Source organism: Solanum verrucosum, unplaced genomic scaffold (assembly GCF_900185275.1).
Source record: "Solanum verrucosum unplaced genomic scaffold, falcon-dt-bn FXZP01000259.1, whole genome shotgun sequence".
NCBI classification, from domain to species: domain Eukaryota; kingdom Viridiplantae; phylum Streptophyta; class Magnoliopsida; order Solanales; family Solanaceae; genus Solanum; species Solanum verrucosum.
This window is the reverse complement of record NW_026019973.1, coordinates 243,590-257,692: the sequence shown is the minus strand read 5'-3', so window position 1 is coordinate 257,692 and position 14,103 is coordinate 243,590. Positions and strand designations below refer to the sequence as shown.

General features: G+C 32.5%; 1 protein-coding gene and 1 pseudogene across 1 annotated transcript; one reads left to right on the top strand and one right to left on the bottom strand.

The window, feature by feature from the left end:
* Positions 1–976: 976 nt before the first annotated feature.
* On the top strand, positions 977–4,038 carry LOC125817266 (receptor-like protein EIX1). The gene has a single exon (XM_049496811.1). It carries the CDS (start codon positions 985–987, stop codon positions 4,036–4,038), a length of 3,054 nt encoding a protein of 1,017 aa, XP_049352768.1. The 5' UTR covers positions 977–984.
* A 301-nt stretch (positions 4,039–4,339) lies between these two features.
* Positions 4,340–7,600, bottom strand: LOC125817237 (receptor-like protein EIX1; annotated as a pseudogene).
* Between the last annotated feature and the right edge of the window lie 6,503 nt (positions 7,601–14,103).

Here is a 14,103-nt window from a genome sequence, read left to right as displayed (position 1 = left end):
TTAATAAGGGTGATTTAGTATAATCACCCTTATCATTTACGATTTCTTAATTCATATGCCAAGTCAATCATGAATAATTATTCTTGTACCGAGGGAGTATAACAATTTGAGTCACCATCCTAGGTGTGAATTCAATTTCCAATATCTTTGACCTTGGAGTTGAATTAATTTTTTATATTAATTACTTTACAATATTTCCAGTAGTTCACATTAATGGCATTTTGTTTTTTTTCTTCAATTGCCATTTTATGTTTTTTTTTTTTCAGTTTACTCCACAGCCACAAAGGGTATAACTCTAAAATCTATCTGTATTATTGACTTTAGAGTTGGCAAAGGAAGACTTTGGAAAATAATACATATAGCATTATTATTATTTTTTCGTCCCAATTTATGTGAGATTGTGTTTGACTTAGTAAAAGTTTAAGGAAAAAAAGAAAGACTTTTTAAATTTGTGGTCCAAAATATTCTTTTGACTATTTGTGTTGCTATAAATCATTTGATTAAGGGTAAAAGAGAAATTTTAAAGTTAAATATTTCGAATTACGGAAAAGTGACATTCGTTTTAGGATGGACTAAAAAAAGAAAGTGTGCCACATAAATTGTGACAGAGGGAGTGCTTATATTTATTCCACTTAAGTCTTGGAGCAAATCATAAAGTTGTCTTCATATGACTTACGTATCATGGGTTCAAGCCGTGTAATTAGTAGTTATTAATGCTAGTATTAGGGTAGACTGTCTAATGCGGCCCTTCCCCGAACCCTGCTAATGTAGGATGCTTTGTGCACCAGACTTGTCTAGTTCAATTTGACTGCAGCAAGTGTTGAATACAGTTATTGAACATTGCTTAATAAATACTTTCACAATTGATGCAAGGGTAGACTTTGACTTTGTTTCAAAAAATGTGTATATCAAGTAATGAACACTCCCTTTAACTAGCATTCAAGCCTTTGCTTTTGATTTGCCTTTTCCACACATACAAAAAAAATGGATACCAAACAACACTACAAATCAATTCATTTGCTTCTGATTTGTCTATCAATATTGATCCTGCATCAAAACTTAACTTTTGGATCAATGTTAAGAGTGGATCATGCAAACATTTTGTGCATAACAAAGGAGAGGGAAGCTCTTCTCGAGTTCAAACGAGGTCTCATAGACGAACATAATATGCTTTCTTCATGGAAAAATGAGGAATGTTGTTCTTGGAGTGGTGTGAAATGCAGTAACACAACAGGCCATATACTGGTCCTGAATCTTCGTGGTAACTTCGACACGTCTTTGACAGGTAATATTAGTCCATCATTGGTTAAGTTGCAGTATTTGAAGTACTTGGACCTTAGTTTCAATAATTTTGGTGGACAAATACCAAAATTTATCGGTTACTTCGAAAGACTAGAGTACCTAAATCTCTCATTTAGTTACAATCCTTTCACTGGTCTTATTCCTCTTCAGTTCCAAAATCTAACACACTTAAAGACTCTTGATCTTGGTCAAAATTCTTTAACAGTGAAAAGCCTTGAGTGGCTTTCTAATCTAGTGTATTTGGAGTACTTAGATCTTCATTTTTCCAATGTGCAAGTGAAAAACTGGTTACAAGAGATGATTAAGCTTCCTAATTTGAGGGAATTGCATTTATCAGCCTGTCAACTCCCTGTAATCATTCCTTCATCACTTGTATCAGCCAATATTTCCTCGTCTCATCTTTCGATCCTTGACATCTCCTATAATAGATATTCGTCCCCTGCAATAAATAGTTGGTTATTTAACTTCACTAGTCTTACTAGCCTAGATCTTTCGGGTAATGACTTAGGCCAAATGTCTAGTGGCTTTGGGTACTTGAAGTCTTTGGAACATCTTAAGCTATTTGGAAGTGGTATTCAAGGTGGGATACCAAGGTCTTTTGGGAGGTTAAGTCGTTTACGCTCTATTGATGCAGATTCCAATAACTTGTTAAGTCAACCATTTTCCGAGTTCCTTGATATCTTAGCTGGGAGTAATCAATCGCTTGAGTATTTGTCGTTTGAGGGAAATGCATTCACTGGTTCATTGATTAATCTTACTAGATTTTCATACTTGAGGGAATTGAGGCTACTAGAAAATTCCCTGAACGGCATTTTCCATGAAAGCTTTAGACAAATCTCCAATCTTGAGCATCTTGATTTGTCTAATAACCAAATGACAGGTTCATTACCAGACTTGGCATTCTTTCCATCATTGAGAGAGTTGCACATACAGTCCAATCACTTTTATGGAATGATACCACAAGGTTTAGGGAAACTTTCCGAGCTTAAAATCTTGGATGTGTCTTTCAATAGATTGCAAGGCTTACCGGATAGTTTGGGGCAACTTTCCAAGCTGAAAATATTGGATGTCTCTTTCAATAGACTGAAAGGCTTACCGGAAAGTTTAGGGCAACTTTTCGACCTTGAAAGTTTTGATGCTCCTTATAATTTGTTAGAAGGTACAGTCTCTGAATCCCATCTTTCCAACCTTTGCAAATTGAAAAGCTTAAACTTGTCTTCCAACTCCTTGACTTGGAATGTTAGCGTTGATTGGACTCCGTGTTTTCAACTACAAGTTATCAGTCTTTCGTCTTGTAATCTTGGACCAAACTTTCCAAAATGGCTTCAAACTCAAAATGACTACTCAATTCTGGATCTATCTCTTAATAGTATCTCAGACACAATGCCTAGTTGGTTCTCAAAGTTGCCTCCCATGTTAACATACTTGAATCTCTCTTACAACCAAATCAGCGGAAAGATACAAGATTTATCAGCCAATAATATCAGTCCCATTATCATAGATTTTGGTTATAACAATTTTTCAGGACCCTTACCAACATTTCCTCAATTGGTTAGTGCATTGCGTATTGACAACAATCAGATTTCTGGATCACTTAACTCCATATGCAAAATTCGTTCAGCTGTAACACTTGACTTGTCCGATAATCTCTTGTCCGGAGAGATTCCTGATTGTTGGACCCTCATGTCTGTTCCAATGGTCCTTAACTTAGCCAATAACCATATATCTGGAAGCATTCCATACTCTCTGTGTTCTTCAACATCCTTGAGCTCTCTATACGTGCGTAACAACAATTTAAGCGGACAGTTTCCTGCCTCTTTGAAGACTTGCCAAGGTTTGAAAGTCTTGGATTTGGGAAGAAATACATTTAGTGGAAAAATCCCAGAATGGATAGGGACTGAGTTAGCTTATTTGGGGATTCTGAGCCTTCGATTCAACGGATTCTCTGGGAGCATTCCTCCAAGTATATGTCAGCTTCAATCTATTCAGATACTGGACCTTTCTGGCAACCGTTTATCAGGAAGAATTCCGAAATGCTTCAGCAATTTCACCACAATGCAACTTTTGCAAGATGGTTCAAGTGTGAGCTATGACTTCAATCCTTACACCCCTCGAGTAGGTACATTGTACCATGGCAATGCATTAGTCCAATGGAAAAACAAGGAGTCAGAATATCGTAACATCTTGTGGCTTCTGAAAACCATCGATCTTTCAAGCAACGATCTAGTCGGTGACATCCCTAAAGATTTTAGCAGAATGAATGCATTGCTGTCATTGAACCTATCAAGGAACAATTTGACTGGAAATATCGTTGAAGGAATTGGTTTAATGAAGATGCTAGAGTCTCTTGACTTGTCGAGGAACCATCTATCGGGGAAGATCCCAGTAGGGCTCGCTAACCTGACATTTCTTAGCGTGTTGGATTTGTCAAACAACAACTTGTCAGGGAGAATACCATCGAGCACTCAATTGCAAGGCTTCGACTCCTCAACCTATGGTGGGAATGTTCAGCTATGTGGCCCTCCTCTTCCAGAGTGTCCTTCATTTGCTCCTCCAAATCTTCATGTTGGTCATGACAGTAATTTCCAAGAAAATGATGATGATGATGAGTTTCCATCAAAAGAGTTTTATATATCGATGGCGTTAGGGTTCATTGTTGCATTTGGGGGAGTGTTAGGATCTTTGCTCCTCAACAGTTCATGGAGGAATGCCTATTTTAAGTGGCTCCATCTTTAGCTCAAGGCCTGATTTATGTTGTATGTAAATATCCTATGAATGGCTTGTAATCAAGAGAACTTCTTTTATATCTGATATTATAACTTTTTTTAAATTCTGGTTATTCTACTTGACGACTAGCCTCTTTCTCTCCCGATGCAAGGACCAGCACCGATTGAGAAATCAAAAAAAATAATCTGATAATTCCACTACACGATTAGCCTCTTTTCCTCCTCACCACTATTTTTAGGCATAATATATATGTAGATATCTTAACTTGATTTCAACTGACAACAAAATATTTCAACTGTGAAGATTAGACAAAAGCATTTTATTAATCCATGTATACATAACCTATAGACAAATGGCATATAAAATAGATGCATTTTTTCATGATTAGAATATAAATTTAGGCATCAGGCCCTCAGTTTTGTCTTCAACCTTGCAAAGCAGACTGCTGATGAAAGATGAAGCCAATTCTGACATCCATTTAACCACTTGAAGTAGGCATTCCTCCATGAATCATTGAAGTATAAAGAGCCCAAAATTCCCCAAAATGCGACAATGAAACCCAATGCCATCGATATATAGAACTCTTTAGAAGGAAACTCATCATCATCATTTTCTTGACGAGTACTGTCAAAGCCAACATGATGATTTGGAGGAGCAAATGTAGGACATGCTGGAAGAGGAGGTCCACATAGCTGAATATTCCCACCATAGGTTGAGGGATCAAAGCCTTGCAATTGAGTGCTCGATGGTATTCTCCCTGACAAGTTGTTTTTCGACAAATCCAACACACTAAGAAATGTCAAGTTAGCCAGTCCTACTGGGATCTTCCCTGAGAGATGATTCCCAGACAAGTCAAGAGCCTCCAACATCTTCATTAAACCAATTCCTTCAATGATATTTCCTGTCAAGTTGTTTCTTGATACGTTCAATGACAGCAATGCGTTCATTCTGCTAAAGTCTTTAGGGATGTCACCGACTAGTTCGTTGCTAGAAAGATCAATGGTTTTCAGAAGCCACAAGGTGTTACGGTATTCTGATTCCTTGTTTTTCCATTGAACAAATGCATTGCCTTTGTACACTAAAATTCCTCTACCGGCAAGTGGATTGAAGTCATAGCTCACACTTGAACCATCTTGCAAAAGTTGCATTGTGGTGAAATTGCTGAAGCATTTTGGAATTCTTCCTGATAAATGGTTGCCAGAAAGGTCCAGTATCTGAATAAATTGAAGCTGTCATATACTTGGAGGAATGCTACCAGAAAATTCGTTGAATCGTAGGCTCAGAATGCCCAAACCAGACAACTTAGTCCCTATCCATTCTGGGATATTTCCACTCAATCTATTTCTTCCCAAATCCAAGACTTTCAAACCTTGGCAATTCTTCAAAGAGGCAGGAAACAGTCCACTTAAATTGTTGTTACGCATGTATATAGAGTTCAAAATTGTTGAAGAACACAAAGAGTACGGAATGCTTCCAGATATATGGTTATTGGCTACATTAAGGACCGTTAGAGCAGACATGAGAGCCCAACAATCAGGAATCTCTCCGGATAAGAGATTATTGGACAAGTCAAGTGTTACAGGTGAACGGATTTCACATATGGAGTTAAGTGATCCAGAAAACTTATTGTTGTCAACACGCAATTCACTAACCAAATGAGGAAATGTTGGCAAGGGTCCTGAAAAATTGTTATAACCAAGATCTATAACGATGGAACCGTTATTATTAGCTGATAAATCTTGTATCTTTCCGCTGATTTGGTTGTAAGAGAGATTCAAAAAGTATAACATGGGAGGCAACTTTATAAACCAACTAGGCATTGTGTCTGAGATACTAGCAAGAGAGATATCAAGAAATGAGTAGCTATTTTGAGTTTGAAGCCATTTCGGAAAAAGAGGCCCAAGATTACAAGACGAAAGACTTATAACTTGGAGTTGAAAACACGGAATCCAATCAACGCTAACATTCCAAGTCAAGTAGTTGGAAGACAATTTTAAACTCTTCAAGTTGCAAAGGTTGGAAAGATGGGATTCAGAGATTGTACCTTCTAACAAATTATTAGAAGCATCAAAACTTTCAAGGTTGAAAAGTTGCCCTAAACTTTCCGGTAAGCCTTTCAGTCTATTGAAAGACACATCCAAGATTTTCAGCTTGGAAAGTTTCCCCAAACTATCCGGTAAGCCTTGCAATCTATTGAAAGACACATCCAAGATTTTAAGCTCGGAAAGTTTCCCTAAACCTTGTGGTATCATTCCATAAAAGTGATTGGACTGTAAGTGCAACTCTCTCAATGATGGAAAGAATGCCAAGTCTGGTAATGACCCTGTCATTTGGTTATTAGACAAATCAAGATACTCAAGACTGGAGATTTGTCTAAAGCTTTCATGGAAAATGCCGTTCAGAGAATTTTCTCGTAGCCTCAATTCCCTCAAGGATGAAAATCTAGTAAGATTAATCAATGAACCAGTGAGTGCATTTCCCTCAAAGGACAAAAAATCAAGTGATCTATTACTCCCTGATAAGATATCAAGCAATTCAGAAAACGGTTGACTTAATAAGTAATTGTAACTAGCATCAAGAGAGCGTAAACGACTTAATTTCCCTAAAGACTTTGGTATCCCTCCTTGAATACCACTACCAAATAGATTAAGATGTTCCAAAGATTTCAAGTACCCAAAGCCACTAGCAATTTTGCCTAAATCGTTGCTCGAAAGATCTAGGCTAGTAAGACTAGTGAAGTTAAATAACCAACTATTTATTGCAAGGGACGAATATCTATTAGAGGAGATGTCAAGGATGGAAAGACGAGACGAGGAAATATTAGCTAAGATAAGTGATGAAGGAATGATTTTGGGGAGTTGACAACCAAACAAATGCAATTCCCTCAAATTTGGGAGCTTACTTATCTCTTGCAACCAGTTTTTCGCTTGCACATTGGATAAACTTAGATCTAAGTACTCCAAATGCACTAGATGAGAAATCCACTCAAGGCTATTGACCGTTAAATAATTGCCACGAAGATCAAGAGTCCTTAAGGAGGTAAGATTTTGGAGCTGGGGAGGAATTAGACCAGTAAAAACTCTGTATCTAGATGTGAGGTTTAAGTACTCTAATCTTTTGAAATATCCAATAAATTTTGGTATTGGCCCGTCGCCTCCAAAATTATTGGAACTAAGGTCTAAGAACTTCAAATACTGCAACTTAACCAATGAAGAAGTGATGTTGCCTGTCAATATGAGATCCTTATCAGAACCATCAGGATTAGATTCAATTGTACCTATACGAAGATTAAGGACGAGTATATGGCCAGTTGTATTACTGCATTCCACACCCCTCCAAGAACAACATTCATCATTTCCCCATGATGAAAGAAGATTATATTCATCTATGAGACCTCGTTTGAACTCGAGAAGAGCTTCCCTCTCCTTTGTTATGCACAAAATTTTCGTATGATTCCCTCTTGACATTAATCCAAAAGCAAAGCTTTGATGCATGATCAGTATTGATAGATAAATCAAAAGCAAATGAATTGGTTTGTTGTGTTCTTTGGTATCCATTTTTTTTGTTGTTGTGAATGTGAGGAGGAAAAAAGGAGTGATCACTACTTGTTATATGCATTAATTTCAAACAAAGTCATTTTGTAATTTGTGGAAGACTTGGTCTTTTTGGGGGGGCTGAATAAAAGGCTTGTCTGGTATTTTCATTTAAACGCTTAAACTAAGTCTACGACCTATTGAATACTCGACCTATTCTCACTCGAATTTGAGCTACAACAGTTGTCTCTTGCCGGAACATTTTGATGTGTTCTTTTTTCTTTGGTTAGTTACTTTGTTTGTCATGTTTAGTTTCACGTACTAAACTTGCAAAGTCATTTGTTTGTTCGAAACCTTACCCATACTTTTGTGAAGGTAGAGAGGTTGTTTCTGAATATTAGACAAAGACGCGTTAGGAATAAATCATAAAGATTTTTTTTTTCTTTCTAATTATGCAACCAACTTAAGTTTGATAAGATAAAAAAAAAAAAGAATAATTCATAACATTTTAACATCTAGTTTTCTTCTACTTTGACAAGTAGCATAAACAAGTACCTGGAGTCAAAAAGAAGATGGACTATTTGACTTTTATACCAAAATAAATTACTAAGAAAAGATAAATGGGAGATAAAGGTAGGCCATCCAGATATATATCAATGTGAAATGAGAAATTTCCAAGTGCCAGGGATAAAGCTTTTCATCTTATTTATTTTTTAATTTTTTATAATAGTGATGTTCGAATCAACTTGCACACACCTTAACTTTTCTAGCAGCATTAAAAAAAAAATACAAACTTTGTCCACCAGATTATAGAATCAAACACACAGTTTGCAAGATCATTGAATTTGTTTCATTAGTCTTACATTGCAATCACATTTTTATGAAATACGAGTTACATCGAAATAGTCACGGTGTATAATCGCGTACGTATTACAGAAGTTTGTTCTTTCTTTTGGAGAAGAATCCGTACTCTCAGGGGCGGATTTACTTACATGTCACGTGACACTGTTTCGTCGAATTTTTTTACGGAATATACCTATTAAAAAAAAACAGATTTAAATATAAAAACAATTGAAAGGACACTGCTTGTAACAAAAAGCTCCTAGCTCAGGTGGTAGAGGCGTCAAAAGGACTGTGTAACGTCTCAAGTTCGATTCCCATAAGGGGAATTTCTTTTCCCGTTTTCATTTTTTGTTTTTTCCCTTTCTTTTTACCTCTTAAATTTTTGTTTGAATTTGTTGGTTCCCGTTTTTTTTACCTCTTAAATTTTTGTTTTAAATTCAAGCAGTAGGTCCCTTCATTAAAAACCTACCAATCCATTCTAATTCATTCAAAATTTAGCTATTCTTTTTTATTTTAGAATTAAAATAAAACTCAAAGTCTTTGAGTCCTTCATCAATTAGAATTATAGTTAAATAAAAATAGTGTTTGACTCGTTAAATCCTTATATTTGTATATTTTTGACTTGTGAGTTTCTTCAATTTTCTTTTCGTTATTGTTCATCAATCATCGTTATTCGGCATCTGGAATCTCCACATCATATTAATATTTTTTTTGCTATTCTATTTTTTTTATTATGTGCTTGAATTTTTTTTTTTTATTTGTTCATAATCATAATAAAAAAAATTCTATTGTTACAATTATTAAATTGATTACAATTATCGCAATCCTCTATTATTTGATAGGTTTAATCTAAAATTTTAAAATATTTTGATAGGTTTAATTTAAAAGTTTCAAAATATTTTCTAATTTAAAGAGTAGACAATTTTTTAATTTAACCAAAATTTATATTTTTAAGGAAAATATTTTTTCATAAAGTTCACTAATGGGGCCTCAAAATTTTGGAGCCCTAAACCAAAACCTTCATTGATTTTCTTCTTGAGTCATTCTTGTCCCTTTAATGATGACACCGCTTAGAAAAAATTCTGCGTACGTCACTGCGTACTCTGCATTCAGTCAGTAGTTTAAGAACAAATTTGAATCATCCACAAAGTTCAAAGACAAATTCATTCAAACCCTAAGTATTTTATTTTAATCAAACTAAATATAATTAAGTTTCACTAACTATGAATAACATGTCAAAGTACATCAATTTAATCAATTGAACGTGTGAACTTCTTTTTTTTTTCTTTAATCCTAACTTCATTATATATAGCTTTTATTGTCTTTCAATGTTTTTAACTTGATTTATCCAAATCAAATTAGAATGGTAGCTATGTCAAATTGTAGGAAATCTTTTAGTCAAATCAATAAAAAATGGATAAATTACCTATATACACACCTTTTTTTTCATAATTCCTATTAATCCCTACCAGTTCTAAATTTTTCCAAAATCCCGTATTTTACTCCCAAACCCCCAAATCCTGGATACATAAATCCTAACTCCCAAAATCAATATTTATCCCTTCCTTATTTCACTCCACAAATCTCTATTTTTATTTAGCCTGATAACTAACAGTCTTCGAAAATATTTTGGCTTTAAATATGTTTTCAAAATTCACAAAACAAAAAAAAATCAAAGAAGATAAATAAATATTTTTTAAAAACATATATATTTCATTTTTTTCCTTCTTCAAACACAACAACCACACTTTCTCCTAAACTTTAGAATTTTGATATTTCACATTTGTAATCTTGATAACATCTCGTCTTTTTTTGTGTTATTATTATTTTTATTTCCCTTTCTTTTATTTTATAATTTTTTTCAATATTGATAATTTTTTTACCTTCTTTTTGGTTTCTCAACATAATATTTCAAGTATAAAATTTATTGCCACAATTTTTTGTGGTCAATTCTCATCTTAAAGATATCATAGTTTAATATGTTTTTTTAAAAATATAAGATGAAAATAATGATATTAATGGATATTAAAATTTATGTGGAATATCTTGTTCTTACCAAATTTGGAGAATAGTTTACCAAAATTTGTTAACTTAACTATGGTTACACTACTTCTTAATATAACATAATCTTGATCTTTAAAAATTGAATAAAACACATGTCTCTCATCTAGAAGTGTACTTGACGAAATGGATGGAAAGTGTAATGGAGGGGAGACAAATCCGTGTTTGTTCATGTATCTAATTGATAACTTAATTCTTATTTATTGTGATACATTTATAGATACACTTTATTTCAACCTACATACATCTTTCTTTCACAATCTTATTGTATCAAATACATTATTATCAACTACAAAATGATACATTATGTAAGTTATACGTATCTTTCAAGGCAAACAATACAATACTTATCAATTTAAACAAGATACATAATAATATTGTATCATGCACTAATTTTTTTAGATATGATATAAACGTAAATTCTAATTTATACTAAATGTATCAATTACATAGCAACCAACACACGGTAATGTATCGATCTCAAATCTAACATCTTATGGGCAACAATTACTTATTTAATGTATCTAGTATAAATACAATACTTATCAAATTAAACGAGATACATAAATAGTAATGTATCATGCACTAATTTTTTAGATTGGATACGTAAATTCGAATTTATACTAAATGTATCAATTACATAGCAACTACCACACAGTAATGTATCGATCTCAAATCTAACATCTTATGGCAACAATTATTTATTTAATGTATCTAGTATAAATACAATACTTATCAATTTAAACAAGATACATAAATAGTATATAAAATGCTAAGTAGCAAAGATATTCATGATGTATCTTCTCAAATTTTTCGACAATTTTGAATCAAAATTGAAAGGATCTTCAATAAACTAGGAGAAGAATTTTGTATCTCAAAATTTTCAATAATTTTGAATCAAAATTGAAAGGATCTTCATTGAATTGAGAGAAGAAAGAATCTTGAATCTCAAAACTTTTTATAATCTTGAATCAAAATTGAAAGGATCTATGAACTTGAAGATTCAAAAGGATATCGTTTGTCCAACAACAATTCCATCACTTTTGTATCCTTCATAATTCACTTCTCTTACCCAAAATTACAACAAAAGTTTTTGAATCAAATCTGAAAGGTTTCTTTGTTGAACGGGGAGAGCAATTTGAAAATTTGAATTTCTTCATTCTATTAGGATTTTCCTATGTATGATTGAGAGTAAGAATAAACATAAGCGTAATTTATGGGATTTAATTAATTTTCAGATTTTATTCCCTTTTTAGTGCAACAAAAAGATTTTTTCTTGTATTAGAATTAATGTATCCGGATGGTGAATTAATGTATCCGGAAGGTATAAATTTTAAGGGATTATTGTAATTAGGAAAAAAATAGGGATAAGATGTAATTTACTCTTTACGCTATGTGATTTATGTAAGTTATACATAAAAAATTATTTACTTTTAGGTAGGAGAGAAAGAAAAATAACTTGTCTTTGATAATTGTATCTAGTCTACCTGTAAAAGCATAATAATTGTCACATACACCCCTAGACTATATGCCTCTACGCGCAATCTATCTGAGTCTACCCTAAGAAACTTGGGAACCGTATCCACTACTCTGTGCACCTTCTTTAACTAATAGTGTTGGTGTCCTGTGGGCCCAAACCTATCCGTTGTTCCTTTTTTACATCTAAACTATCATTATCTACATATCAAAATACAACTCAACTGTCAATTGTTTTCTTTTCCCTTAATCCAACTCACTTTAAAATAAGAACTTCTTTATCGTAAGTTATTGCTAAATCATGGTTAAATGAAATAAAGAAATCATAAATTTCAAATGTTAAAATTAAACACTTTTAATTTCATAACAATGTTTCTTAATAAAAAAAAATGAACAAAATGAATTTACAATTATATTCCATAAAGATGAATACCAAACCATAAGTTATTTCTCATTTTCGAAAGATGATCAAAACTTTAATTTTGTTTCACAATTGGATTACCCATTCCTTAGGAAATTCATATCTATTCAGTCAAAATTGACTTCGAATTGGCCTTTAAAACCTCAAATTTTATTTTCTTAATCATAAGGGTAAAATCTCAATTTTTACATCAAGTTTGTGAATCAAAGCATAAAAATAATGGATATTCTTGAAAAATGAACGAAATAAAAGTATAATCATATAACTAACGTTAATTTCTATAAAAATAACTTTTTTTTTGAAAAAACTATAATTAAGTTAATGTTGTCCAAGTGGGAGAATGTTAGAATTATTTATGGGAAAATTGTATGAAATAGCAAACTATTAATTCAAATTAAATGTTATAGTCATAGTTTCTTTTATTTGTAATTCGCAGCAAACATTCCATGTTTTTTGTCATCCCATTTGTATACCGAAATATACAAATAGACCTATTCGGTATACATATGTATTGTATAAAAATTAATTGCAGGACTCATTTATATACCGAATATACAAATAGACCCATTTGGTATACATATGTATTGTATAAAAATTAATTGCAGGACCCAGTTGTATACCGAAATATACAAATAGACCCATTCGGTATACATATGTAGTAATTTTATTTATATACAATTACTATGTTTTAGTTGTATACCGAAATATACAAATACAAATTTTTATGTATATGTATACCGAAATATACAGATTAATAGCCATAGCAAACATAAAGTTTGTTATGAAGTGAAATTATACAAACTATAACTAAAACATATAAATATGATTTTTATGTTTGCTAAACCTAAAATTTACTCATTATTTATTAATTGTGGGCTTAACATTATCTTATTATTAGGTTTTAGTAAAACGGGCTAAATGTTAGCAATTGTACAAGACACGGATCATGAATTTGTATGGATTTCATATGGGCCTATATTCATTTCATATCATAGGTGTTGGGCTGACAATAGTGTAGGCCTAGGTTAAAGTTTTTAAGCCTATAAATATGAGGCTAGATCTCCTCTTCTAACTTAACCTAAAACATATTTTCATAAGGTGTCAGCCGTCATAAGCTTAAGAAAAGGAAGACTCAGCCTAGCTCTTCTTCGATTATCCATTGATATGTTGAATATTAAAGGTACACACGATCTTTTCATATATTTCACTATATTATATATGTGTTCACGATCTAAGTATTAATAGTTGTGTTTATAGTTTATTCTAACTGATTCAAGTTTCAAAAAACCCTATTTACTTGTGGCAAATATATGATGAATTTCACTCTTTTCCCCTTGTTTTTTCAATCCTTAAACATATATGTGTGAAACATTCATTTGATTAACTCTTTTTTAACATAGATTGTTCTACCTTTTTACTTCTCAAAATTTGTTGTTTCTATTTCTTTGGTTTTATGGGGAATTATCATGTCATCATATGTTTTTGTAACACTTTTCGTTGTTGGAGAAATTTCATTTGATGAAACTGAATGAAAATGCTTTTGAGAATTTTTATTTTTTATTTTTAAAAAAATAATGTTTTGATGGATTAATTATTTTTATTGATGGGGTAATTTTGATGTTATATAAAATAGTGTTCATGTTCACCAGCATTAGATGATTTTTTTTCAAACCTTAAACATATACATGAAGCACTCATTTCATACCTCTAGTGTATAATACCTAGGTCTACCTTTTTTAA

Coding starts and splice junctions, on each gene's coding strand:
- LOC125817266 (XM_049496811.1), top strand. CDS start 985: ATGGATACCAAACAACACTACAAATCAATTCATTTGCTTCTGATTTGT.